Genomic DNA, 27,413 nt, shown 5'->3' with positions numbered 1-27,413 from the left:
TCGCACAAGCCAGAAATGGTCACACAGTGTCCGGTGTGAAAGATGGTGTCCTCCAGCCCTACGACACAGGAACTACCAAGGAGGCTGAAGTGAGGGACACAGCACCTGCGGGGCCACTGAATAACTCTGACAAGAAGGGGAACAGACACTCCACAAGGCAGGGGTAGTTTCTCAGGGAAACACACAGCACCATCTCTACAGATTGCCATCAACAAGAAAATCCTGCTCAAAGGCAGGTTTTAGAAAAAAGTTCACAAAAACATGGTTAATGTATCAAGAGTTCTTCCCACCAGCAATACATTGTTGAGGGCTCTATCCTGGGCTCCAACACAAACCCTCATGTACACAGCACTGATCTTAAGGGAGTCCTTACCGTGGGACAGATTTCAATAGCACTTTGTCCAAAGGAGACAGAGATCATTCTCCCTGAGATTTCGGTGGAAAATCGATGTCTCTCTGTGCTTCACGTTGCCCTGCCGAGCAGCAAGCATCCTGAGCCGGAATCAAAGTGTGTACTTTGAGGCGAGGTGAGGCTGGTGTCTTCCTCACTCCAGCTGACCATCTCAAACCCTTGGTCTTGACCAAGGACTTGTGGTTCTGAGTCTTGCATCATGACATCACACTGTCATGATGACGACATGAGCTCAGCACCCTCAGCTACTGACCCCTGGCTCACACTTCTTGTCCACTGAGGCCACGGGCTCCTGGCTCACCACCGTCCTCTCCACAGGTACTCCTGCCCCCATCTTCAGCCAAGTGGCCGTCTCCGTGAAGGACACACCAGAACCCTGACCACACAACAGTCCCTTGAGCTCATCACTCACTTTCCTGTTCCTCTACCCTGAATCAGCTGCTGACCCACCCTCACACCCGGACCCCTCACGGTATCCCCAATACTTCTCCAATTCAAACACTCCCTCACCGCCACTCAGAGCTTCTCTCAAGCTTCTTTATCCAAAGCCCTTCAGCAATATTTCTTTATACATCCAAGCCCATGAGCCCACCACCTTCTCACTGTCTTTACATGCTTTACAGACGGGGTTCTGGGGAGAAAGACTTAAAACAGTAAGGCCTCAGGCAAGAGGGCTTGGGAGCGACCACTCCCTCCCCTCAATAGACTCAACCCTTCCCTTGATTAAAACCCAACTGTCTTCCACAGAACATCACACAACCACTAAGCAGACTGGGATGAAGAATTTAAGGTGAAATAAATCAAACTTGGTTTCTATGGAGCCCTCTTTTCTTAACATTCTGAGATGACAGCTCCATATCTTCTCTGCCTTTCTGTGGTGGTGACCTTGATGTACTCCATCATCAGAAGCCATTAGATACAAGATCCCTCATTCTCCACCACCAAATCTTACCCCCACTCCATCTACATTGATTAATCCTTTCTTCCTGTGACAGTGAATTGTATCCATTCTCTGCTTTAAGGCAATCAGCCTGATATCATTCACACTATATTGCCTGCCCTGCACCTTCTCATAAAGCTAAATAAACCTGATGTTGTGTAAATATAAATAAACATGTATCAATGTATGTACTCTTATATACAAATGTGTGTGTGTACATTACACTATATGGGGGGCGGGGTGGGAGTTGAATACCAGTGAACTCATACAAGCCCTGAGCTGTTTTGGGCGGAAGGTTTTTTACTAATGTATTCACAGACACAGGGTTCTCCAAATTTGTGTCTTCTTCCATCAGTTCCAGAAAGTTGTGTTATTTGGGCAACTTGACCATTTAAGTCATCAAGTAAGTAGGCATGAAATTACTCAGTCCCTTGAACATTTGGTTTTCTCCCTGCTGTCTTCCTTCCAGTCCTGATATTGTTTATTTGCATTTTCTCTTTATTTTCTTTTGACTGTAAGTTTTAATAATTTTAAGTTAACAAAATATGAACAATCGGTTTTATTGGGTTTTTATAGTTACTTTTCCAGTTCGTTGATATCAGCTCTTATTTTTTATTATTTCCTTTATTTTAATAGAGTTGGGTTGAATTTGCTCTTTTTTCTAAGTTTCTTAAAATGGAACTTAAAACATTTTTGATTTACAATATAGTGGTTTTCAAACTATAGTCCTGGAACCAGCAACATTAAAAAGTCATCTGGGAACTTACTGAGATGCAAATACTTATGCTCTCCTCCAGACCTACTGGATGAGAAACGCTGGAAGTGAGGTCCAACAATCCACATTTTAACAAACCTTCCCAGTAATTCTGATGTGCATGAGGCTCTTCACAGCTAATGTTCACCATACAAGCACTTAAAGCTGTGGATTATTCCCCTCTTAGTACCATTTTAACAGAATCACAAAAACCTTGATGTGTCAGGTGTCCTTCATCATTAAGTTTAAATGTTACATAAATCCTCTTGGGAGATCTTCATTAACACATGAGTTACTGTTGGTGGGAATGTAAATTGGTACAGGCACTAAGAAGAACAGTATGAAGGTTCGTTAAAAAACTAAAATAAGAGTTACCAGTAAGATCCACACCTGGGCATGTATCTGGAGAAAAGTCTAATTTGAGAAGACATACACAGTGTTCACTGCAGCACTATTTACAATAGTCAAGACATGAAGACAACCTAAATGCCCATCGACAGATGAATGGATAAAGAAGATGCAGTAGATTAAATATATACGCAATGGAATCTGCTCAGCCATAAAAAAAAGAATGAAATAATGACATTTGCAGCAACATGGATGAACCTAGAGACTATCATACTACATGAAGTAAGCCAAAGACAAATAGGATACCACTTCTGTGTGGAACTTTAAAAAAAAAAGATACAAATGAACTTACTTACAAAATAGAAACAGATCCATAGAAATAGAAAACAAACTTACGGTTACTAAAGGGGAAAGGAGCAGGGGATAATTTAGGAATCTGGGACTAGCATATATACACTCCTATAAAAACAGATAAGCAACAAAGCCCTAGTATACAGCACAGGAAGCTATACTCAGTATCTTGTATAAGAGAAAAGAGTGTGACAAAGAATAGATTTGTATCATGTGTAATTAAATCACCGCCCTGTACATCTGAAACTAGCACAGCATTTTAGGCTGACTATACTTCAATTAAATAAATCATGAAACTGATGAATAAAGAAAACAAACATCAAGTACTTAAAAGTAATTTGCTTAATTTCTAAACATTTGAGAAATTTTCTAGGTTTCCTCTTATTAACTTCTAATTTCATCCCATCATCGTAAGAGAACATATCCTAAGTGATTTTAATCCTTTGTTAAGATAAGTTTTATGGCTGACAATAAGGTCTTAGTGAATATTCAGTGTGCATTTTAAATAAATGTATTTTACAGTTGTTTGAATTAGTATTCTGTAAATGTCAATTAATTCAATTTCATTCATATCATTCAAATCTTCTATCAATATGTTCTTTTTTTCTTGCCTGTTTAAAAAATATTCAATTTTTAACATATTTAGTAACATATTTGTCTACTTCTCCTTTTAGTTCTGTCAATTTTCCCTTTATTTTAAAGTGCTTATAGTTGGTACATATAAATTCAGGGTTGTTAATACTTCCTAATGCACTGAAGGAGCCTCCCTGGTGGCTCAATGGTAAAGACTGCACCTCCCACAGAGGTCCTTTGTCTCCATAGGTTAGTTCATTCCTGAGTATTTAATTTTGTTGCAATGGTGAAAGGAATTGTTTCCTTGGTTTCTCTGACTTTTCACTGCTAATGTATAGGAATGCATGGGATTTCTGTGTATTAAATTTTATATCCTGCAATTTTACTATATTCATTGATTAGCACTAATAATCTTCTGGTGGCATCTTTAGGGTTTTCTATGTAAAGAATCATGTCATCTGCAAACTGTGAGAGTTTTACTTCTTTTCCAAACTGGATTCCTTTTACTTCTTTTTCTTATCCAATTGCTGTGGCTAGAACTTTGAAAACTATGCTAAATAACAGTGGCGAAAGTAGGCACCCTTGTCTTGGTCCTGATTTTAGAGGAAATGCTTTCAATTTTTCACAATTAAGAATAATGTTTGAAATGGGTTTGTCATATATGGCCTTTATTGTGTTGACACATGTTCCTTCTATGCCTACTTTCTGGAGAAACTTTTTATTATAAATGGGTGTTACATTTTGCCAAAATCTTTATCTGCATCTATTGAGGTGACCGTATGGTTTTTATTTTTCAGTTTGTTGATACGGTATGTTACACTGACTGATTTGCCTATATTGACGAATCCTTGCATCCCTGAGATAAAGCCCATTTGATCATGATGTATGATCTTTTTAATGTGTTGTTGGATTCTGTTTGCTAGATTTTGTTGAGGATTTTTATAAGACACTGATGAAAGAAATTAGAGATGACACAAATAGATGAAGAGATATACCATGTTCTTGGATTGGAAGAATGAATACTATGAAAATGACTACACTATCCAAAGCAATCAGTAGATTCAATGCAATCCCCATCAAACTACCAATGGTATTTTTCACAGAACTAGAACAAATAATTTCACAATTTGTATAGAAACACAAAAGACCCCAAATAGCCAAAGCAATTCTGAGAAAGAATGGAGCTGGAAGAATCAATCTTTCTGACTTCAGACTTTACTACAAAGCTACAGTTATTAAGACAGTATGGTACTTGCACGAAATCAGAAATATAGACCAATGGAACAAGAGAGAAAGCCTGGAGATAAATCCTCGCACTTACGGTCACCTTACCTTTGACAAAGGAGGCAAAGATACACAGCAGAGAAAAGACCATCCTTCAATGAGTGATTCTGGGATAACAGGGCAACTACGTGTAAAAGAATAAAATTAGAGCACGTCCTAACACCACACACAAAAACAGTAAACTCAAAACGGACTAAAGACCTGAAGGTAAGACCAGAAACTATCAAACTTAGGAGAAAACATAGGCACAACACTCTCTGTCATAAACCACAGCAAGATCCTCTGTGACCCACCTCCTAGAGTGATGGAAATAAAAACAAAAACAAATGGGACCTAATTTAACTTAAAAGCTTTTGCACAACTAAGGAAACCATAAGCAAAGTGAAAAGACAACTCTCAGAATGAGAGGCAAAAATAGCAAATGAAACAACTGACAAAGAACTAATCTCCAAAATACACAAGCTCAATACCAGAAAAAAAAACAACCCAATCAGAAAATGGGCAGAAGACCTAAACAGACATGTCTCCAAAGCAGACATATGGATGGCTAATAAACACATGAAAAGATGCCCAGCGTCACTTGTTATTCAGTTCAGTTGCTCAGTCATGTCGGACTCTTTGCGACCCCATGAATCACAGCATGCCAGGCCTCCCTGTCCATCACCAACTGCCGGAGTTCAGACTCATGTCCATCGAGTCGGTGATGCCATCCAGCCATCTCATACTTTGTCGTGTTATTAGAGAAGTACAAATCAAAATGACAATGAGATATCACCTCACATGGGTCAGAATGGCCATCATCAAAAAATCTACAAACAATAAATGTTGGAGAGGAGGTGGAGAAGACGGAACCCTCTTACACTGTTGGTGGGAATATAAATTGATACAGCCATTATGGAGAACAGTATGGAGGTTCCTTAAAAAACTAGGAAGAAAACTTACCATATGACTCAGCAATCCCACTACTAGGCATACACCCTGAGGAAATCATAACTGAAAAAGAAACGTACTCCAGTGTTCACTGCAGCACTATTTACAATAGCTAGTGCCAGGAGCCAGCACGGGAGTCCCCACCCATGACAAGGTCATGTGGGAGAGTTCTGGTGGGCAAGGCGAGCCAGAACTCGAGGGGTGCCCCTCTGGACCCGCCTGAGCGTCTACCCCCAAACCAAAATCTGTCTGTTTTACTATTTCACGACTTTCACCAACTCCTCTGACATTAACGGGGGGCTATCCCCGGTAAGAAAATCAATTTAAAACTCTAGTTAATAAGTCTCCTGGACATAATAGGAATGTTTCAATTCAAACCCCTCTGATGACTTTCTAGCTTGCCTGACAAGTTTGTTCAGATTCACAGCCTCCCAACCACAAGAGGCATGAGAAGCTTAAGATATTCTAACAATGCAGAGCTTCTCAGAGAATAGAACTAGTAAAGGATTTCTTTGTTGAGCTAATGCTTGCTGCCAAGTTTCCATATCCCTTACCTACTGTGTCCCTGGGAGTGTATTGATATAGTTGGTGTATAGAAATGTAAGTAGTAGCTTTAATGTTTGCAACCTTGGACCCCTGAGTTAATTCTTTTCTTGTTATATCCCACCACTTTTTGCCCTATAGGTATGCAACTTTATCTAATGCTTTTGGAGGGTGGCGCCTGACTTTAGAATAATCACCTTTAGAGAAAAATAAGTTTTCTGAGGAAAAGGGTCATAAAATGTTAACAGGCTTCCTGGCCAGAAAATGATGTAAATCACCTAAAGCTTTTGCATATGATAAGTTTGAAAGCCTGGCTTCAATAGGGATCAAGGACTGCTGTCCTTGCATGACTCTACCCCTTCCCCCATTATCCTCTATGCACAACTTAAGGTATAAAAACTACTTTGGAAAATAAAGTGCGGGCCTTGCTCACAGAAGCTTGTTCTCCCCATGTCATTCTTTCTCCTTCCTTTTCCTTTTCAGGGTGACCCCCTGGAGTGCAGGGGCTCTCTGCATTCACTTTCCTGCCTGGGCTTCTAAGACCCACTTGAGAAGGTGCCTAAGGTGGGGCACCTTCCACGATTCGAGAGGGTGCCTGCGGCCTACGTGAACAGAGCAAGTCCTGTGCTGGGGCTTTATTGGCTTTCTGCGTAAACCAAGGAATATCAGCCTCTTTTCTCTCCTCTATTTTCTTAACTGCAAAATTCTCTCTTTTTCTCTTTATCTATTCTTTCGCCAGCGCCGTCCTCCTGAGGGAATCCCTGATCCAACCGGGGCTGGACCCCGGTAAGCTAGGACACAGAAGCAACCTAGACATCCATCAACAGATGAACGGATAAAGAAGTTGTAGTACATATACACAATGGAATATTACTCAGGTATAAAAAGGAATGCATTTGAGTCGGTTCTAATGAGGTGGACAAACCTAGAGCCTATTATACAAAGTGCAGTAAGTCAGAAAAACAAATATTGTATATTAACACTTATATATGGAGTCTAGAAAGATAGTATTGATGAACCCATCTACAGGGCAGCAGTGGAGATGCAGACAAAGAGAACAGACTTATGGGCACAGTGAGGGAGAGAGAAGGTGGGATGATTTGAGAGAGCAGCCCTGAAACATCCACATTACCATATGTAAAGTACACAGACAGTGGGAATTTTCTGTATGACATAGGGAACCCAAAGTTAGTGCTCTGTGACAACCAAGAGGGGTGGGATGGGGAAAGAGGTTTAAGAGAGAGGGGACATATGCATACCTATGGCTGATTCATGCTGATGTATGGCAGAAACCATCACAATATTGTAAAGTAACTGTCCTCCAATTCAAAATTTTTTAAAATTATTTTAAAAAAGAATCTGCCTGCCAATGCAGGAGACACAGGTTCAATCCCTGAGTCAGGAAGACCCTCTGGAAAAGGAACTGGCAACCCACTCCAGTATTTTTGCCAGGAAAATGCCATGAACAGAGGAGCCTGGCAGGCTACAGTCCATGGGGTCTCAAAAGAGTGGGACATGACTTTGGACTAAACAACAAAATTCAGTGAAACTTCTATTATGAAACACCTATCTCTATCTCTAGTGTTACTCCCTCAGTATCTATCTTTTTATTAACATAGCCATGCAGCTTTCTTATTAATAGTGTTGCTATGGTATATCTTTCTCCGTGTTTTTAGTCTATCTTCATATTTAAATGTCTTATGTAAACTTCATATAGCTAGGTTTCTCTTTTTAATCCAGTATGACAACCTGTGCCTTTTAAATGAAGTATCTAGGCCACTGAACTTTAATGTAATTATTAACGTGACGTGGTTTAAGTCTATCATCTTGCTATTATTCACTTTCTATTTGCCCCATTTGATCTTTCTCCCTTTAATCCTCCTTTCCCAACTTACTTTTGATTGAGTTCAGAATTGCATTGCATTTCTTCTACTGACCAAATTAGCTATAGCTGTTTGCTTACTTTTTTACTGGACACTCTTGAGATTATGATACCATCTGTTAAGCAATCACATTTCACCTTACATCAGCATTACCTTATTTCACATACAATGCAAAAACACATACAATGTGTACATACAACATAATATACACATAAACTATAGAATGAGCTAGAAAAAAATGTTTGATGAGATAATTGTTGGAAATTTTCCAAAGTGTTCTGAAGTCTCCGGCTAACTTGGAGGCTGTGTGTTTGTGTGTTTGTGTTGAGTGACACTCCCTGGAGCCCCGCAGAAAGCAGTAGGGTGAGAGGTCAAAGAGGAGCAGAAATTTCAACAATTGCCCAGAGCTGGGGATCTAAGAGTTTGGAAGTCAAGTCCCACCAAGTTAGGAAATGGGACTCAGTCCCTTAACCTGGGAAGACTGCTGGGTTCTACTTGGAGCAACAGCCGGAGGATAAGCCAGCTGAAAACACAGCTCACACAGTCAGCTTCCTTTCTTCCAAGTTGGGCATCCCCTCCACCTTCTACCTACTTCTGTTTTATACTCTGTCTAGATTCCTTATCATTATTGGCAGAAGCTTCTCATCCATTACCAGAACCACAATTCCAACCCAGGTTTGATTTTTATGTCAGTTTCTCACCTGGAAAGAAGTGTAAACGCACACTCCAAACAGTAATAAAACCCAAAAAAGTCTGGTTACAAATTTCCATTAAAAACTTTAAACTTTTCTAGAGCTAAAGATAAAATCAACAAGCTTCCTTGATACCTCCCAGTGTAGATAAGTGGACTGCTCCTTTTCTTATGCTTCCTGCAAATTCCCGTTCTTAACTAAAGGTGTAGCTCTTCAAGAGCCTTAGTTCCAACTAACTGCTGCTGGGCAACCTAAGGCCTCAGCTTCTGTTCTCAAGTTCCACCAGATCACAAAACTCAATGACAATAACCGCCACCCTACCCTGCCTCAGATAGCCTCAAAGTCTTACCATTTCACATTTCAGCTCCCTGTTTCTGACTTGTGTGAATCTCCCTTACTTTCCTGGACATCCAACTAAGTCTTTTAAAAGTCTTTGTTACATTTTATCCTGTATTTCTAGATTTTTTTTGTTTTTGCTGCTTCGGGAGGATTTCCAAGTAATCTAAGTAGCTAAGTTGTCATAGTTCAAAAAACATATGCTATTTTATAAGTAGGGAAAAAAAAGTATAATAGACAGTACATGGGGAAAACTCTAGGTAAAAATAATTTCATTTATGTACATGAAACATGTACATCCCACAAAGTGGAACAAGTATCATTTGTTCTTCCAAAAAGTGATATGTTGGAAATGAGGATTGTGGGAAATAAGGACCATGGCAGAGCTCGCTGTGTGCAGCTGTTTCAGTAATGAAAAGCTGCAGCATGCAAGGCACCGGGGGAGCGGTGCAAGTGTGCAGCATAACAGAGAACAAGAGCCCAAAGTGGACACGCTATACCACAACCTTTCAAATACATGCCAGAACAGTCAATTGTCTGTAAATACAGTTCATCATGTCCTGCGTTTAGAGTTCCACAGGCACACAATGTTCAGAGAGACCTAAGCTGAATAATGCTTCAAAACACCATGTATCTACCGCTTAACATAAAATTCAAATCTAAAACCATAGGGAATTCGGCTCTATGTTATATGGCAGCCTGGATGGGAGTGGAGTTTGGGGGAGAATGGATACATGTATATGTCTGGCTGAGTCCCTCTGCTGTCCACCTCAAGCTATCACAACATTGTTAATTAGCTATACTCCAATACAAAACAAAAAGCTTTAAAAAAGAAGTCTAAAACCAATTCAGTAGAACGCTGAATAACAGAGAGTCAATACCCGTAAGTTATGATTTCATAAGATACTGATTATCCTACCAAAAAAAATTAGGACATAAAAAGGAAAATAAATGTGAAAACTAGATGAATTTTCAAACAGTAACAGCAATAAAACAGTTGCATACACAATGGACTAAGTGAATCAGTCTGCTGAAAATAAGAGGAAAACACAGTGGGAATTAGTGACAGTTAATACATTGATTAGCGTGTCATGAACTAAAAGGTTAAAACAGGTCAGTTACAATTCATGTAACTCTTCAAGTTATTTTCTTACTGTACCCCCAACTTGGCAGTGACAGTGACACTGCCAAGGAGATATCTGGCATCACCTCTTTAATCGAAGGATCCAAGTACGTTCCAACTCCATATGTTTCCTGACACGATGAAATACGAAGGACCCAGCATCATCTATGATAGTTTTTCTAAAAAGAATTTAACTTGAATCCATCAAGTCTCTAGACCTAACTTAAAATTTATAGGAAACGTTGGGACTAGAGAATCAAATTTAATGATACCAAGAGAAAGCAAACAGACAACTATCAACACCGCCCAAGGCAACTCACGTGGGCTTTTCAAGAACTTAGTGTCGGGGGGAAACCAGGGGGGAGAAATCCAGAAGACGAGCAAAGAGAATCCAACAGAGCATTATAAAGATGTTAATACATCACAAGTGGAAGGCCTTCTAAAAATGCAAGGGTGGTTTAATTTTAGGACTGCCATTGATATAACCTACCTATTAATAGAGATAGGAATAAAACCCATACAATCACCTCTACAGATGTCACAGAATCAAATTCAACACTCATTCATGTTAAAAAAAATAGGCTAAAAATAAAGAACTTGGTAAATGCTAATTTAACATGATTTTATACCAAGGCCAAGAATTAATGAAAACACAGAGCACTGAAAACTCTCTTTCACTGGTGAAAGGAGTTTAAGGCTATACAACTGTTTCAGAAAACAGATTAGATGACCCTGTGAAGTTGAACATACACATATCCTATGACCTAGCAACGCTAACTCCTAGGTCTATCCAATAGAAGGCTCACATAAGTGCATCAAACTGTTTTTAAAAGATTTACCTGTAATAGCCAAACATGGCAAACAACCCGAATGTCCATCACCAGCAATGTGACGGTGTAACGAAAGGGAATGAGACACCTAAGATGAGGGTGGATTTCATACACATGACATGCAACAGAAGAAGCCAGAGACCACGTGCCATGTGATTCCATTTAAATATAACTCAGTGACAGGCAAAGTAATTGTGGCATCAGAAGGTACGGCAGAGGGAGAGATCAGTGATCATGATCAGGCCCGAAGGGTGTCCTGGCAAGCTGGCAATGCTCTGTTTCTTGAACCAGGAGCAGTTTCCTGGGCTTCCACTTTGCAACAATTCACTGAGCATGAAGTTTATGTTTAGTGCACATTTCTGTATGTTTGTAACACTTCAGTAAAAAGAGAATTACCATCTTTAATCCAAAAAGCACACACAAAGCAATCCCTGAGTCTATAATCCCAAAATATGTAACACAAAAGGAAATATATATATAATTATATATCAAATTGGTGACAAGATTATTTGAATTGATCTGAAAACACAGTAGATTGTATCCCCAGGACCAAAAAGTAATAATAGTAACTTAAACAGCACTTTGTAATTTTATTATTACTAATAATATGGTTATTACTTTTAAACCACTTATTAACTACCGGTTAAAGAAGGTAAGTGTATTGATATCATGACCAACGAAGGTTTTCAGCCTCTAACAAGAGCGCTTGAATTTTTAAATAGAAAAGTTGTGAACTGAAAGTACGGGTACGAGTGAACTTGTGATTTTTCTCTTTTGGAACATTTCCTAGCTAGAAGAAACGACAATCCCAGCATCAGTAACACCCAGACCCAGACTGTGTTCTCTAAGCACCACTGTCAGCCAGAATTAAATAAGGTTTCCTGTAGAACTGACTTCAGAACTAAGGCTGACTATTCCCAAGAATAGTGAAATCTTCTTGACAGAAAGCAACTAAGTTATCAGAGACAATGATCAGCTCACGCAGAAAGGAGAAAGGAGCAAACTCGAACGGGCTCCTGTTGGACTGAGACGGAACTCAGTCCACAAGACTAATGCCTACAGCAGACTGAATATACAAACATATATATGTAAATCCATAATTTCTTCATACAAAAAAAAAAAAACCTGACTGGACAGAATTAAGACTACTAATGCACAACGTATTATTCTGAATATTGGTCTACAAAGGTAGACAATCATTCATCCTGCCTTTGCTAAACACACTGTATTTTTGGATAACCAATTAGCCGAGATGGGAAAGTTCTAATACCAGCTGTAAATGAGAAAGGAATTATAGAAAGAAAAAAATTATCATTTTGGGAACCCTGAAGGACTAATGCCACTAGGCACTGATCATCGATAGAGGCTAGAACTTTGAAGAGTGATGGAAAAGTTCAAAATCATAGTGTTGACAACACTTGAAGCTAGTGACCAATCACACTATCACTAGCCAGACACTATTATATGCATCTTCCTGTGAGTCAATAGGAAACACAGAGCACCAACTAGGAAGAATTCCTACCCTTTCTCCATAAAACAACTTGAATCTAAGCAAGTCTCCATATCTAAGCAGTTCATGGGAAACACAGGTGAGAGAAGACCACCAAGGAGAGAATAAAACTTAATGGAATTCAGCTCCGGTCAAAACAAGTGCCAATTTGTCTTTGATAAATGAATGGCACTAAAAAAAAACAGGAAAATGTTTGAAATTCAGGGACTTAATAGTCGATGTTCTCTAAATGCAGTACCGGACCTTGTTTCAGTCCTGGTTCAATGAAAAAATACACAATGACATGTGTGAGACATCAGGGAAATCGGAACACTGACTGGTATTCAGTATTAGGCAACCACTGGCGATGGCGTTAGCCGTGGTAACAGCGTGGTGGCTGTATTTTTTTAAAGCCTTTTCTGTTAGATATATATACTAGAGCATTTATGAGCACAGTATGAGGTCTAAGATTTTTTTTTTAATACTATACCAGGGGTTGGGGGGTGGGAATTTCCCTGGCAGTCCAGTGGTTAGGATTCCACACTTTCTGCTGGGGGCTGGAGTTCAATCCCTGATCAGGAAACTAAATCCAACAAGCAGGCCACACAGCACCACCAAAAAACAAACAAAAATAAAACTGTAACGGGAGAAGGGGAGACATAGGGAGGAGACAGGGAGGGGAGTGAGAGGGTAAGACGACAGACAGACAATATTCGTAAAATGTCAGTAACTGCTGGAAGTGAGCTCAGTATTTCAGCCTCTCTACTTTTATGTATATTGAGATTTTCCATAATGAAAATGTTTAATGAAGGGATCAGACTAGAGTATCTGTTAATATTCTTTCCAGTTCTGAATCTTAAGGTTTTATATTTAATTTCCTAAAATATATCCACTGCATGTTTAAGATTTAAATATACGTAACATAATATCATAATATTTATTGTAAATTATTACACATAAGAACCACAACAAACTCAGGGCGATAAATGTGTTGCCTAGGAGGAAAAGTATAAGAAGCTGGCTATATTTTTCTGTAGAAAACATAAGGAAGAAGTTAATAAATGCTTCTAAATATATACAAGAGACCGCAACTAGCTCTTTTCTGTAGCCAGTGATGGCAGAATAAGATGGAAGGGACTTAAACTGTATCATAAGAAAAGTAAAATAGATTTTTCTCCATCCATCTCTTCTGTCTCCTGATAACAAATTATACTGCCACACTTTCCTACCATTCTTGTAATCATTTATTAAATCTTTTAACAGGGACTGAATACCAGATGTACACACGTTACTTGGCTGGCTAGGCACCATGGATTACAGTGATGAATAATGAGGTTCTATAAAAAGAGAATGAAACAGTGCCATTTGCAGCAACAGGGGTAGACAGAGATTATGATACTAAGTGAGGTTAAGACAGAGAAAGACAAGTATCATATGATATCACTTATACATGGAATCTTTTCAAAAGAAAGATAATACACATCAACCTATGTACAAAACAGAAATAGACCCACAGACAAAGGGGAAAAAAAACTTATAGCTACCAAAGGGGAAAGGGGAGGAGGATAAATTAAGAGTTTGGGATTAACATACACACACTAATACATATAAAATAGATAACAAACAAGGGCCTACTTGTGTAGCACAGAAAACCATACTTAGTATTTTGTAGTAACTTATAAGGGGAAAGGATCTGAAAAAAGAAGAGATATAGACAGATACATGTAGAACTGAATCACTTTGCTGGACACCTGAAAGTGACGCACTGTGAACCAATTATACTTCAATAAAAAAATAAAATTTTAAAAATTAATAAAATAAAATGAGGTCTATGCCTTTAAAATGCCTACAGGATCTTCAACCACGAGTTTTATTGAAACATACTGGAGAAAACTACATATGAACACACAATTGTGCTACAGAAACCTCGTCTCAAGAGTTCTGAACCTAAGGTCATAGATGGGCCTCACAGGAATCCTCATCTCCTGAAATGACTGCACTGTTCTCAAGAGGCTGTCATGACTTTCCTTAATCTAAAATGGGACCGGAATCACATCTCATGCAGCATAAACCAAAAAAAACAGGGAAACGACAAACAAAGTGACCTATACCTGCCAAGCTTATTTCTTCTTCAAGTTCTCACTTGTAAAAACTTTGTTTCCAGTGTTTGAGCGTACCCTAGTGGTTGTCTCAATTGCTACAGTCAATTGGTCTTAATGGTGGCTACCTTGTAAACTTTGTTTCCTGTGTTTGAGTGCCATCTAGGGGTTGTTTCGATTGTTACAGAACTAAAAAATTTGTTGGATTCAATAGACATGAACTTGGGCAAATTTCAGGAGATAGTGAGAGGCAGAGAGGCTTGGCAAGCTGCAGTCCACGGGATTTCAAAGAGTCAGACACGACTCAGTGACTGAACAACACAACACAAAAATTTTGTAAGCAGTAACAAATTTTTAAACAGATGGCATTAGAAAGGAGTACCTGACACAATTTCAAGTTACTTTGAAAATCCCTCCTTATCCAACAGAAACAATTCACAATATAGTATATGTTAATTCAAAAGTTTCCTAGATAGCTAAATACACACTATTACTTTTTAAAATTAACAGCGGCAGACATCCAAGAAATCTAGTTAATGAAACAAGCTTTATCCAAAAATTGTTAAAATCACGATGAATAGAGCCCTGAAGCCATGTAACTCCACCACACCACCCTCAAAAACTGCCAGTGTTGAAAATGAGAGGCAGCGCTGAAGTGTGACGGTCTACTGAGGTTACTTTATAGCGGCTGCCACATTCCACGAAAAACACTTAAGTGAACACCCACGAGAGCTGTATGTTCTAAAATTGAGAACATTCTCTCCATTCATAGCATTTCAGTAATAAAACAAATTACCTCAATAACAGGTGCATTTTCCTGGAGCTCAGATGTGTGTGAGGCCAGTAAACCAATCATCCGAGCGATCTTGGCCCTTCTGTAAACAGAGAGAAAATGGGTTCTGAAGTGGAGAGTTAGGACCAAGGAAATCAACCCCATTTAGTTACATTATACAACTGTAAGCATCAACATGGGAGAAAAGTGGGATGGGATGGGGTGAGCATACATTCCCCCACATGTATGGCCCAGAGGAACGTTCCCTTGTGTACACAGGGAGACATGAACACAACGCCCTCTGCAGCACCATCTGTGTGCATGCGTGCTCAGTCGCTCAGCCGTGTCCATCTGTGTGCATGCGTGCTCAGTCGCTCAGCCGTGTCCGACTCTTTGTGACCCCATGGACTGTAGCCCACCAGGCTCCTCTGTCCATGGGATTCTCCAGGCAAGAATACTGGCGTGGGCTGCCGTTTCCACCTCCAGGGGACCTTCCCGACGCACAGATCAAACCTGCATATCTGGCGTCTCCTGCTCTATGGGGTCGCACAGAGTCGGACACGACTGAAGTGGCTTAGCAGCAGCAGCACTGGCAAGTGGATTCTTTACCACTGAGCTACCTGGAAAGTCCATTTGTAATGGTGACAAAAACTGAAGTTGTGCTTTATAACTGCAATGGAAAGTAAAAATTCTTCAAAGGTCTTCGCCAAAGAAAGGAAAGAAATAGTAATTACCCCTTTCAGTATGTGAATGGTTAAATAAACCGTGGTACATACAGACAATGGAATATCTGGAATATCTGACAATGGAATAAAAAGAATGAGCTATCAAGCCATGAAAAGACATGGAAGAACCTTAAATGTGTGTTACTAAGGAAAAAAAGCCAATCGGAAAAAACTACATACTTTATGATCCCAACTACATGACACTCTGGAAAAGGCAAAACTATGGAGGCAATAAAAAGTTCAGTGGCTAAAAGAAGTCAGAGGTATGAACAGGCAGAACCCAAATTTGCTTCTTATCCAATAAATACTGCATGATACCATAATGATGGCGACACATCATTCAACAGTGTCCAAACCCACAGACTGTACACACTAAGAATGAACTGTACTGTAAAGTACAGAGTTCGGATGATTTTGACATGTCCCTTTAGGAGCCTCATTTGTAACAAATGTGCCGTTCAGGTGGGAGATACTGATACCTGGAGAGGCAACACGCATGGGAAGGAGAGGCACGTGGGAAATCTCTTTACCGTGCCCTCAATTTGCAGTAAGCCTAAGACAGCTCTAAAAAATAAATTCAATAAAAACCAAGAAAGGGTGGATTTTATCTCAATAAGCAAGTAAGAAAGCATAAGAAAATGCAGTCAAGAGATACAAAATCCCACATCCATCCTACAGGAGTTTCAGGAGCAGAAAAAGGATGAAATAGAGATGAAGAAATCATAAGGACAGAGAAAAGTAAAAGAAAGGCTAAAGCCTTTAAGAGACCAACTGGCAAGGAAAATTTGTAAAAAGATACATCCTAGTAAAAAGTTGCAGGCCTGCAATATAAAGAAAAATTCTTTTTTCACTGAAAAACAGAATCAAGCTGGTCACATATAAGAGGAAGAAGAAAGAGGTGGGCTGCCCTGAGTCTTCCAAAACTGCAGTCAGCACACGAGCGAATGAGCACGCACAAGCCGGGGCTCAAGGATGGGTGTGGTCTGAAGGTCCTGGGAGGCCTCATTCAGCCCGCTGGGCCTGAGCCCCAGAACCACAGCCAGAAAGTTTCAAAGGAAGGAGCAACTCCAGAAGCACAGCCTCTGAGAGACAGTCTTCTTAAAAGAAGTTTTTTTTTTTAATTCTGAAAGAAACCGACCAAATGAAATCCAATCCATCAAGAAGTGAAGTAACTCACAAATGGAGAAACTGTATTTAAAAAAAAAAACTGACAATGAGCATTTACTTTATTAAAGTATCAAACTGTACCAAAAACTATAAAACTCCTTCCTAGAACATCCAGGGAACCGAAAACAATCTTGAAAAACGAGAACAAAGTTGAAGTCACATTTTCTGATTTCAAAACTTACTACAAAACTATGGTGATTGAGACGCTGCGGTACTCACAGAAAGACAGATTTATAGATCCATGAAACAACAGAGAGCCCGGAAACAAACCCTCACCATACGTGGTCAACATGACTATCAGCGAGGCTGCCAACAGCATTTAATGAGGAGAGGACAGTCCTTTCAAAAAACAGTGCTGGAAACTGGAGATACATACACAAAAGAACGAACCTGGGGCTTTCCTGGTGGCTCGCTGGTAAAGAACCCACCTGCCAATGCAGATCACAGGAGTTTGATCCCTGCTTTCGGGAAGATCCCACATGCCTCAGGGCACCTACGCCTGTGCACCACAGCTACCGAGCCTGAGCTCTCAAACCCACCAGCTGCAACTACAGAAGCCCTCAACCCCTGGAGCCTATGCTCTGCTACGAGAGAAGCCACCGCAGTGAGAAGCTTGTGCGCAACTAGACAGGAGCCCCTGCTTGCTGCAACCAGAGAAAAGCCCAGGTGGCAACAGCCAAAAATAAATAATTAAAAAAAAAAAAGAAACCTGGACTCTTACCTAATACTATATTAAAAAACAAAAAACTCAAAATAGATCAAACACCTAAATGTAAGAGCTAAAACTATAAAACGTAATTCAGTTCAGTCACTCAGTCATGTCCAACTCTTTGTGACCCCATGGACTAGAGCACGCCAGGCTTCCCTGTCCTTCACCATCTCCCGGAGTTCGCTCAAACTCAAGTCCATTCAGTCGGTCAATGCCATCCAACCATCTCGTCCTCTGTCACCCCCTTCTCCTCCTGCCCCCAATCTTTATGGTCATGATTTTCAAGCCCGGCATCATATTTTTCTTAGCAAATGAAGACAATTTGACTGGAGTGGAATAGAGGTTCTGGTACATTTGCAAATGAGTTTGTGTCTGTGTACGGACCTTTCATATAAAAATCTTTTATATAAGGAAGTGTAGAAACACTCACACTACTGATGGACACTGTACAGGCAGAAGAGAAGTCTGTCCTGGAGAAGACCAGAGTCCTGGGGCTTGTCTCTGAAACAAGGGGTGACTTCGGGCAGTGGTGACCCCCGAGGTCAGAGGAATCTGAAATTGGGTTTCCCACCAAACATGGAGGCTGGTAGTCCTGTTCAGACTTACAAACATTCCAGTAAAGAGTGCAGAGTAGAAAAAAACATGAATGTAAAAGCTTTATGCATTGGATGTGGCAATGATTTCTTGACTATGACACTAAAATCACAGACAACAAAAGAAAAAAATGAAAAACTTGGTTGCATCAAAATTTTTAAACGTAGGCATCAAAGAAGACTATCAACAGAACAAAAAGGCAACTCACAGAATGGGAGATAAGTCATGTACCCAACACAGGGTTAATATCCAGAATACACACAGAACTCCTATAAATAAACTAAGGCAACCAAAAGTGGGCAAAGGACCTGAAAAGACATCTCTCCAAAGAAGACAAACAAATGACCAATACGGACATGAAAAGATGCTTGACATTACTAGTCATTAGTGAAATGCAAATCAAAACCACACTGTATATAACTTCATACCCATTAGAAGAGCTACTACCGAAAAGAAAAGAGAAATGGAAAAAACTAAGGGTTGAAGAGGATGAGGACAAACTAGAACCCTCACGCATTGGTGGTGGGAATGCAAAATAGTGCAGACGCTGTGTAAAAGAGTTTGACGGTATTCTCAAGAAACTGAACAAAACATTATCAAATAATCCAGCAATTCCACTCCCAGGCATATTACCCAAAAGAACTGAAAGCAGGGACTCAGACAGGTATTTGCACACCAGTGCTCACAACCACACTATCTGCAATAGTCAGAATTAGAAGCAACCCCAGTGTCCATCAACAGATGAAAAGACAAACTGTGGCATACACATATGCGGAATATTATTCAGCCCTTAAAAAGGAAGACTTTCTAATCCATGCTGCAAGACAGATGAACCTTGAAAGCATTAAGGTAAGTGAAATAATGCAGACACCAAAGCACAAATGTATACGCTCACTTCTATTAAGTACCAAGAAGATGGAAATTCATAGAAACAAAAGAACTGAGATTATCAGGGTCTTGGAAGAGGAGGGATCAGGATTTAATGATTACTGGATAAGAGCTTCTGTTTAGAACTGAAAAAGTTCTGGAAATTGACAATGATCATGGTTGCACAGCATCAGTACTACAATATACATAATGCCATTGAGTTATACACTTTAAATGGCTAAATGATAAATTTTGTTATGTATATTTTATAAATAAAATTTCTTAAATTACAATATTATGCACTATCTGTGAAGTATACCTCCGTAAAGTTGATTGACAAAGGTTATGCTGGGAAAGACTGAGAGCAGGAGGAGAAGGGGGCAAGAGAGGATGCGATGACTGGATGGCATTATCGACTCAATAGACAAAGAGTCTGAACAAACCCAGGGAGACAGTGAGAGACAAGGAAGCCTGGCATGCTGCAGTTCATCTGGTCATAAAGAGTAGAACATGACTTAGCAACTGAACAACAAACAGTAAGATTTTATAAATGTTCACTATTACGAGTTCTAACAAAAGGGCATTTTTATACAAAGTGACTGGGAACGCAGGCTGATATGTTTCTACAGAGAATTTCAGCAATTTATCAGAAGTCACAAAAATTATCTATTGCTCTCTACCTGTTCATTCTAATTCTACGAATCTGCCCTGAGAGGAAAAAGAAAAAACAGATAGGCACAAAGATTTAAGCACAAAAATGTTCACCAGTGTATTATTTACAATATTATAATACTATCCAAAAATAGGGGCAGGGTAAATAAAATGATCAAATATTCATAGCCTATAAAAAGAGGCATACCACACAAAAAAATCCTGGGCAAAAAAATTAATGACATGAAAAATATATAATACGTTATATAAAGGGAAGAGAAACTTACAAAATTACACCACATTATTTTTCATTTCATTTTCCTATATACAGAATACCACCAAGGAGTGAGCATACCTACTTCCACAGTGATTATCCCCTAGCTGAGTTAAAGACCCTAATCATATGCTGTCAAGGTGATAAGACCTGGATCAGAAAAAGCCTCACTGGAAGAAGTAGTATTTGAATGGACAATGAGAGTAAAATAAGACTCCGAGCAGAGGGCTCAACTAGCCATCATTTTCCTCAAATTAAAACTGTTTTACAAGTAACTGAAAGTCGCTCAGTTGTGTCCGGCTCTTAGCGACCCCATGGACTATACAGTCCATGGAATTCTCTAGGCCAGAACACTGGAGTGGGTAGCCTTTCCCTTCTCCAGGAGATCTTCCCAACCAACGGATCAAACCCAGGTCTCCCACATTATAGGTGGATGCTTTACCAGCTGAGCCACAGGGGAAGCCCAAGAATACTGGAGTGGGTAGCCTTTCCCTTTTCCAGCAGATCTTCCCAACCCAGAGATCAAACTGGGGTCTGCTACATTGCAGGCAGATTCTTTACCAACTGAGCTATCAGGGAAGCCCGTTTCACAAGTAACAGTAGTACCTGGAAAAGATTAAGAGTGTCTGTTTTTAAAAGTCAGCAGGGGGCACCCCATTCAAAGCTGTAATTTGAGGCTCACCGAAGGGTTAGATGTCATTTTCTTTTCACTGAGCATACCACAACTCTTCTCAAAGTTTACTAGGCTCAAAAATGATGTAAAAATCCTATTTTGTAATGCCAGAATTTACCTTGGGAGAGTAATATTAGAAGATGTGTAAGAGTAATTATTCAAGAAAGCATTCTGTGGACACCTGTTGCTTCCCCCATATTTCACCAGCAGGGAAGAATTCCTCTCCTACCACTGGCCCATTTTACAAAACACCTTCACCTTTGTGTTTTCATGTGCTTCTCAACGGTAAACTAAGCTTGACAGCACCAACTACAGCTCCCACACCCCCAAAATATACTAAGCACCCACTAAGAACCAGGCACCGTACAGGTATTTCATACACCTACTTCATTCAATATTTAATGTAAAGAATTTATACATGTATAACTGAATGACTTTGCTGTACAGCTGAAACTAACACAACATTGCAAATCAACTATATTTCAAAATTTTTTTTTATTGTAATTGTTACCAAAAATCTATGAGCTTGGTACACTATCCTCATTTTACAGATAAGGAAACTGACATTCAGCTGTTGTAATAATTTCCCAAGGGGCAGACCTGTGATCCACTCCAACATCTGTCTGAATCCAAAGTACTTTCATCACCCCACAGAGATTCCCTCAGAAGCTGAGAGTCTCTGAAAGAAATAATCAATCATCTGATCGAGGCTCACTGGTGACCAGAGCACAAAGCCTGCTAACACTTCATCTAATGTGCTTTTCACCAAGTATGCTGCCTCCATATAAGCAGGTACACATCCTTCCATCACGAGTTTACAGACCATAATCTCATTATTTTTTGTGAACCACCTTCAGTTCAGTTCAGTCGCTCAGTTGTGTCCGACTCTTTGCGACCCCATGAATCGCAGCATGCCAGGCCTCCCTGTCCATCACCAATTCCCGGAGTTCACTCAGACTCACGTCCATCGAGTCAGTGATGCCATCCAACCATCTCATCCTCTGTCGTCCCCTTCTCCTCCTGCCCCCAATCCCTCCCAGCATCAGAGTCTTTTCCAATGAGTCAACTCTTCGCATGAGGTGACCAAAGTACTGGAGTTTCAACTTCAGCATCATTCCTTCCAAAGAAATCCCAGGGCTGATCTCCTTCAGAATGGACTGGTTGGATCTCCTTGCAGTCCAAGGCACTCTCAAGAGTCTTCTCCAACACCACAGTTCAAAAGCATCAACTCTTTGGCGCTCAGCCTTCACAGTCCAACTCTCACATCCATACATGACCACAGGAAAAACCATAGCCTTGACTAGACGAACCTTTCTTGGCAAAGTAATGTCTCTGCTTTTGAATATGCTATCTAGGTTGGTCATAACTTTCCTTCCAAGAAGTAAGCGTCTTTTAATTTCATGGCTGCAGTCACCATCTGCAGTGATTTTGGAGCCCAGAAAACTAAAGTCTGACACTGTTTCCACTGTTTCCCCATTTCCCATGAAGTGATGGGACCAGATGCCATGATCTTCGTTTTCTGAATGTTGAGCTTTAAGCCCACTTTTTCACTCTCTACTTTCACTTTCATCAAGAGGCTTTTTAGTTCCTCTTCACTTTCTGCCATAAGGGTGGTGTCATCTGCATATCTGAGGTTATTGATATTTCTCCGGGCAATCTTGATTCCAGCTTGTGTTTCTTCCAGTCCAGCATTTCTCATGATGTGCTCTGCATATAAGTTAAATAAGCAGGGTGACAATATACAGCTTTGACATACTCCTTTTCCTATTTGGAACCAGTCTGTTGTTCCATGTCCAGTTCTAACTGTTGCTTCCTGACCTGCATACAAATTTCTCAAGAGGCAGATCAGGTGGTCTGGTATTCCCTTCAGAATTTTCCACAATTTATTGTAATCCACACAGTCAAAGGCTTTGGCATAGTCAATAAAGCAGAAATAGATGTTTTTCTGGAACTCTCTTGCTTTTTCCATCATCCAGATGTTGGCAATTTGATCTCTGGTTCCTCTGCCTTTTCTAAAACCAGCTTGAACATCAGGAAGTTCACGGTTCACATGTTGCTGAAGCCTGGCTTGGAGAATTTTGAGTATTACTTTACTAGCGTGTGAGATGAGTACAACTGTGCGGTAGTTTGAGCATTCTTTGGCATTGCCTTTCTTTGGGATTGGAATGAAAACTGACCTTTTCCAGTCCTGTGGCCACTGCTGAGTTTTCCAAATTTGCTGGCATATTGAGTGCAGCACTTTCACAGCAGCATCTTTCAGGATTTGGAATCGCTCAACTGGAATTCCATCACCTCCACTAGCTTTGTTCATAGTGATGTTTTCTAAGGCCCACTTGACTTCACATTCCAGGATGTCTGGCTCTAGGTCAGTGATCACACCATCATGATTATCTGGGTCGTGAAGATCTTTTTTGTACAGTTCTTCTGTGTATTCTTGCCATCTCTTCTTAATATCTTGTGCTTCTGTTAGGTCCATACCATTTCTGTCCTTTATTGTGCCCATCTTTGCGTGAAATGTTCCCTTGGTATCTCTAATTTTCTTGAAGAGATCTCTAGTCTTTCCCATTCTGTTGTTTTCCTCTATTTCTTTGCATTGATCACTGAAGAAGGCTTTCTTATCTCTTCTTGCTATTCTTTGGAACTCTGCATTCAGATGCTTATATCTTTCCTTTGCTCCTTTGCTTTTCGCTTCTCTTCTTTTCACAGCTATTTGTAAGGCCTCCCCAGACAGCCATTTTGCTTTTTTGCATTTCTTTTCCATGGGGATGGTCTTGATCCCTGTCTCCTGTACAATGTCACAAACCTCAGTCCATAGTTCATCAGGCACTCTTATCTACCACCTTAAGGCAAGATATAGTGGCAAAGGAGAACACCTTAGTGTAACTAAATTAAAACACAGGGATAAGTGTAAAGTATTTGACTCAGAATATTAAAGGGCTTCCCTGGTGGCTCAGTGGTAAAGAATCCAGGAGACACAGGTTTGATCCCTGATCAGGGAAGATCCCACATACTTTGGAGCAACTAAGCCTGTGCTCCACAACTGTTGGGCCTGTGCTCTAAAACCTGAGAACCTCAACTCCTCAGCCCATGTGGGCAACTCCTGAAGCCCACATGCCTGGAGCCCAGGCTCTGCAGCAAGAGAAGCCACTGCAATGAGAAGCCCGCCTGCCACAATTGAGATCCAGCACAGCCAAAAATAAATAAACCAATTAAAATTATTTTAAAAAGAATATTCTAAAGAGTAACCATGAATAAAGTTTTAAAGTAGTTTATATAACCTTAGAATTGAATTTACAATATTAGGATAAGGATAGCTCAGTTGGTAAAGAATCCAGCTGTAATGCAGGAAACCCTGGTCCGATTCCTGGGTCAGGGAAGATCCACTGAAGAAGGGATAGGCTACTCACTCCAGTATTCTTGGGCTTCCCTTGTGGCTCAGCTGATAAAGCATCCGCCTGTAATGCAGGAAACCTGGGTTTGATCCCTGGGTTTGGAAGATCCCCTGGAGAAGGGAAAGGCTACCCACTCCAATATTCTGGCCTGGAGAATTCCATGGATTGCATAGTCCATGGGGTCTCAAAGTGTCAGACATGACCAAACGACTTTCAATTTCACTTTCATTTTTAAATTGACAATTGGAATGGTACAGAAAGGACTATGATTCAGAGTTATCATTACTTTAGAATAGTTCGTAATAAGTATTTAAGAGTATGTGCTTTTAATAAATATGCATGTTTTAACTACTTAATAAAATAAGAATAATTTATTAAAATATAAATGTTACTTACATATCCCAGTTTGGAGCTATTCGCAAATGCTGGATTAGCAACTGGAACTAGAATATAAAAATTAAAATGTATTTCAATCATGAAATGAGACAGCAATTGACCACTAAATTAACAAATCAAACCTATATACAAATGAAATGCAAATTCCGCACCAAGGAAGTAATTATTTACAAAGATGCAAAAGCACTGAATATACTGGATAAAAACTAAGAAACAAGTACGTCCAGTTTCTCCAACTCAATTCTATTCTCTAAACATGCCACTGCCCCTCACCCCACAAACATAAGTACCAAATAAGGAACTGTAACACTACTCTGCAAGAAAATGAACTTAAATTTTTTCAAGGTAGTTCCCCAATGAAGGCCCAGAAAGGAAAATGCTCCTTTCTGAGGATGACTTCAAAAGCTCTGCCAAATTCCCATGGTTTCATTGATGAGCCAAGACAGCCCAAGAAATAATATTATCAGAGGAAGAAGGAAAAATGCTTAGAGACTCAATTCCCCATTCAGTGTCACATGAGAAACCTTGGAATTCACCAGGAAGACCCAGGAAAAGAGCCCCTATTCCACATGGGCAGCTCACTCCAGCAGCTGATGAAAAGATTGCTCTCTTATGATTTCATGGATGAAATAAATCTTACAATTACTACAAGTTAACATAAAATGCAAGCGTAACATAACATAAAAAGAAGCTCTTCAAAGTCAATGTCGATTCAAATGCTTTTAGATACAAGCATTAAACACAGGACAATACTGGCAAACCTGTCATCCTGATAAATCACTTTTTTCATTTTAATTAAACTGAATTAGTATTTTAGTGCTTGCTTTTCTCTCTATAGAAATTAAAAAGTTAAGTGCAGAAGGCAGACTGCAAGGACGTGAAAGGAGTTATTTGCTTCCCAATATTTAGGAACCCACCAGGGGGGAGTGGAGGAGCCTGGTGGCCACCTCCCTGTGCCCAGCTACCACGCACAGGTAGCAGAGGAGATTCAGCTTGGCTCGCGAGGCCCCCGTACTCTTCTCAGTGGAGTCGATCTGCGAGCACACTTGTTGCAGAAAATCATTCCAATCCTGGTCTTCTAGAAATACTAATTTATCCACTGCAGAAGAAAGAAAATAGTAAAAGTGGGGATTATGTGAAAAGAGATTGCTACAAATGTTGCAAGAGAAAGAAGAACACAGAATTTCAATAGCTAAAGTGAGGGCAAAGAAAATCCTAACTTTACACCATCAAAACCAAAACACTCCAAAGATGCCACCACTTTTAGTCACTCTTCTATATTCTTCTACTTTTCTACCCATGGAGATGTTGTAAACTATGTCAATGGAAAACTATGCTTAAAAAACATGGCAGATGCCTAAATTTAGTAGAATTTTCTTGCAACCAAGAGCATAACAAAGTACAAAGTTAAATAAAACTGTACTCTGAAAAAAACAAGATGGCCTTTGCATAAATAAAGCAACCTAGCCTTAAGATATTGGAAAAGCCAAAATTTTTATAGTTATTATGAAGTCCCACTGAAATGACTAGTAAATATAACTAGGTTAATACAGAGCCGAAACCATCTGGGAGTACCACCTCCAAATGCCTACAAACAAAAGGCAGAAACTGGGAAATGAACTGCCAGCTAAAATTAACATAATTTCACCTAATCTCTATATTTAAACAAAATAAGCTTTAACAATAATTTCTTAAAATAATTCAAACTAAAGTGGAAAAGGGAAGGAATATTTCGAGATAAACCCCTCTAAGTTTTCATAAATTGTGCCTCTACTTGGAATACTTAAAACATGAACATGTTTTATTTTACATTTACTTTGATTTCAATTTTTAGATTCTACTCCAACTATGATGAAGAATCTTTCCAGGTCTAGTTTAAAACATAATTTATCAAACAAAATACATCAAAATTCAAGGTATTAAAAAAATTCTTACACTCACCCTAAATAAGACTTTCCATTAGGAAAAAAAGAAAAGTAACAATCATGCTTCAAGTCTCTCCAGGCCTACATTATCCCCCCAAAAATGAGCCATCTGACTCCAATCTCAACTGCCCCACTCCCTCAGGTAGAAATCTCGATTCTTCCTTATGGTTTCCAACTCTCTGTACCCACAACAGCACGATTAATGTTGGAAATTCAACTGGCTTTTAAGGTCCAGGGCGGGAGAAGGGCCCACACACACAACAGGAAAACCCACCCAGCTTCACAGAAACTTTCCTGCCCTGAAGAGTCCATGGCAGCCTGGACCCAGCTGAGTAAGGCAAATGCTGGCACAAGAGGATTATAGCTGGTTTCTTAATGCCTCGGGAAAATAGCCAGTTGGCAGGAAAATAAAAATTTAGCTATTCATAAATAAAATATTCCATTTACAATTAAATTTTATATTTGTATCCGGCTGCCATGAATCTATGTATTTGATAAGCCCTTTAGGATCCTACCTGAATGTGCTGGTAGATGCAATATTTTTGGATCATATTTAATTGGTGGTTGTTTCATAATCTGTGGTTAAAAAAAAAAAAAAACTTTTGAGATGGGTATCTGTCTCCTGATGTATCTCCTATTCAGTTCCATTCAGTCGCTCGGTGGTGTCCACCCTTTTGCGAC

General features: G+C 39.7%; 1 protein-coding gene across 4 annotated transcripts in view; it reads right to left on the bottom strand.

Annotated features, from left to right (window-relative positions):
• Positions 1–27,413, bottom strand: part of ULK4 (unc-51 like kinase 4) — a 519,962-nt gene that overhangs the window by 447,237 nt on the left and 45,312 nt on the right. For all 4 annotated transcript variants that reach the window (XM_027522707.1, XM_027522705.1, XM_027522704.1 and 1 more), the window contains 4 exons: positions 27,248–27,308; positions 25,725–25,906; positions 24,808–24,854; positions 15,384–15,462 (listed from right to left, as the gene is read on the bottom strand). In XM_027522707.1, the coding sequence (XP_027378508.1) occupies positions 15,384–15,462; positions 24,808–24,854; positions 25,725–25,906; positions 27,248–27,308 (369 nt within the window). The remainder of the gene's footprint in view (positions 1–15,383; positions 15,463–24,807; positions 24,855–25,724; positions 25,907–27,247; positions 27,309–27,413) is intronic.

Source organism: Bos indicus x Bos taurus, chromosome 22, assembly GCF_003369695.1.
Source record: "Bos indicus x Bos taurus breed Angus x Brahman F1 hybrid chromosome 22, Bos_hybrid_MaternalHap_v2.0, whole genome shotgun sequence".
In the NCBI taxonomy this organism is placed as follows: domain Eukaryota; kingdom Metazoa; phylum Chordata; class Mammalia; order Artiodactyla; family Bovidae; genus Bos; species Bos indicus x Bos taurus.
This window is presented reverse-complemented; position numbering and strand designations above follow the sequence as displayed.